At 48.1% G+C, this 2,235-nt stretch overlaps 1 protein-coding gene across 1 annotated transcript in view; it reads left to right on the forward strand.

The window, feature by feature from the left end:
* Positions 1-216: 216 nt before the first annotated feature.
* Positions 217-2,235, forward strand: part of EPHB1 (EPH receptor B1) — a gene marked incomplete at its 5' end in the record, with an annotated part of 144,112 nt that continues 142,093 nt past the window's right edge. The window contains one exon of the mRNA XM_008586805.1: positions 217-372. Coding sequence (XP_008585027.1) covers positions 217-372 — 156 coding nt within the window. The remainder of the gene's footprint in view (positions 373-2,235) is intronic.

Below are 2,235 nucleotides of genomic sequence, written 5' to 3' on the forward strand. Positions count from 1 at the left end.
AGAGATCACTGGTACCAGAAAGGTGTATTTCACCAAGGATGTTTGAAGAATTGGAAGTGTTAAATAGGGGTTTCCTTCATCTGAGATGCTCACTTGGTGCAAGGGGCATCTCAATGTCCTCCTTAGAGGGGCAGAATCTTTGCTTTTCCAATTCTAGGGAAGGGCCCCTGGATGCCACTCTTCCATTAATTCTCACGTGGTCTCTTTGTGTTCCAGCCTGCCCTGCAGGGATGTTCAAGGCCAGCCAGGAAGCTGAAGGCTGCTCCCACTGCCCCTCCAACAGCCGCTCCCCTTCAGAGGCGTCTCCCATCTGCACCTGCCGGACGGGCTATTACCGAGCGGATTTTGACCCCCCAGAAGTGGCATGCACTAGTAAGTGTCCAGTAGGGGCTTTGGGCTGGGGAGTTTGGTTTTCCGACGATGCAAGTGGTGGGCCTGGGGCAGGAAGAGAAGACATCTTTCTTGGATTGCAGTGCAAAGCAGAAATGCTGGCCATGGTGCTGAAATAGACAGCTCCTGTGCTGTGGGTGCAGAGCCCTTCTCTGCTCAGTAGCACGAAGTCAAGATTATGTTCTTTCTTCCCCCCTCCTCCCACCTAGCAAGACAACTCCTGCCCATAAGACAGTGAAAATGCCAGCTTGGAGGGTTCTTTGAGTACAAAATCAAGACCCACTAGGTTATTTCAACAACTCCTAGTAACTCTTCCAAGTCGCCTCCTGCAAGAAGTCCTCCTGGTCTCAACATCTGCGAATACAGGAAGCCCATCTTCACTGGGATATGTTTCTCTGTGACCAGGCTCCCCTCAGAGCTCTCATCATTTTATTAATTGTCCAGTTATTCTGTACCTGTCTTACCTCAATTACCAAATGAAGGTGCTCGTGTGCCAACACCATATATTCATCTCCCTGTGTTCTTTCCAGTGTCCAGCATGGTGTAGCACACATGCCCCTGCCAGATGACAAAACCAGAGGCCTGACCACAGAATGCATCTCCAAGGCAGAAATTCTAGGTATTGGGCTAATGCATCAGCTATATCCACTCTCCCATTATCTGCTGTAGAGGGAAGGGCAGTCATCCTGCCAAAAATGGGGAAAGGCAGCTCCTCTCCCTGGGTAGAGTTGGGAGAGGGGAGAACTTCCTCCCAAACTTCTCCCCCATAATTATGGGAAGCAGGCATCACTACTTTCCCAGATTAGCACCTTAGAAAACTTGTTCCTGCTCACCTAAGCTTTGAAGCCCTGAAATAGAGGTGATCTTTCTTTTTTTCAGAATTCCCATTGTATTTGGAGGTCAATGCTACATGTTAGCATCTAATATGCAAAAACTTTCTTCTGCATTGGATGCTGCTACCTAGATTTCTGTAAGCAGGAACCTTCCCGTATACCTCCTTGGATCAAATTCCTCCCACCCACCCCCGCACAGAAGGGCACAGAGGGATGTTTCGCACATACTTGCAGTTTGATGGAAAGAAAAACTTCTGGCCTCCAAGGAAAGAATTTCTTAATTCTGGGCCTTGTAGTGTATGTAACCTTTGCTAGGTAAAGAGGAAGAATGAAAGTGTCTTCTGCATCAAGGTCCTGAGCTCAATCAATGCTTATAGATTTGAAGTGAGGAAAAGCACATCCCTTGTAAACTGATTTTCCCCAGACTTCTCTCTCTGGTGGGTTGATATTAACAGAAACTATTCCATTTCTGCTGACTAGAGCCCCCATCTTTCTGTTGTGGTGTCTCCTCCACTGATTTCTTAGGTTCCCTTGGGGTTTTCCATGACCCTGAAAAGCATTGTTTAATGTACTGCTTTAGAAGTCACTGGAGGAGACTGAATCACTGCTGCCTGGATGTCCAGACCAAGGCCCATTGCCCATGATTGCCAAAGCATATGTACAGTGCCTCACAGCTTCCCTCCTGAAGACATTTCCTTCCACTTCTGCTCATGAACCCTTTCACTGGCCAGACTCCCTCTGCACATCGGCTCACACAGGTGGAAGCCTGGGTCTCTCTGCTTCCTGCTTCAGCGGACACACCCTGTCAATTCATACAGTCCCTGGATAAGGTCACCTAGAGGAAAGGTAGGCCAATGACCAAATGCCCAGAATACTGATGGAGAGCTGTCCTTCTTGCTACAGCACCTCTCTCATCTCTCTCAAGGCTCATCTTTCAGCCATCGAACTGATGTACTTGAACCAAAAGGACTGATTCCTAGAAAAAACAGCCTCCAGTCTATACATGGTAGAC

This window comes from Galeopterus variegatus, unplaced genomic scaffold, assembly GCF_000696425.1.
Source record: "Galeopterus variegatus unplaced genomic scaffold, G_variegatus-3.0.2 Scaffold4126, whole genome shotgun sequence".
Classification (NCBI taxonomy): Eukaryota; Metazoa; Chordata; class Mammalia; order Dermoptera; family Cynocephalidae; genus Galeopterus; species Galeopterus variegatus.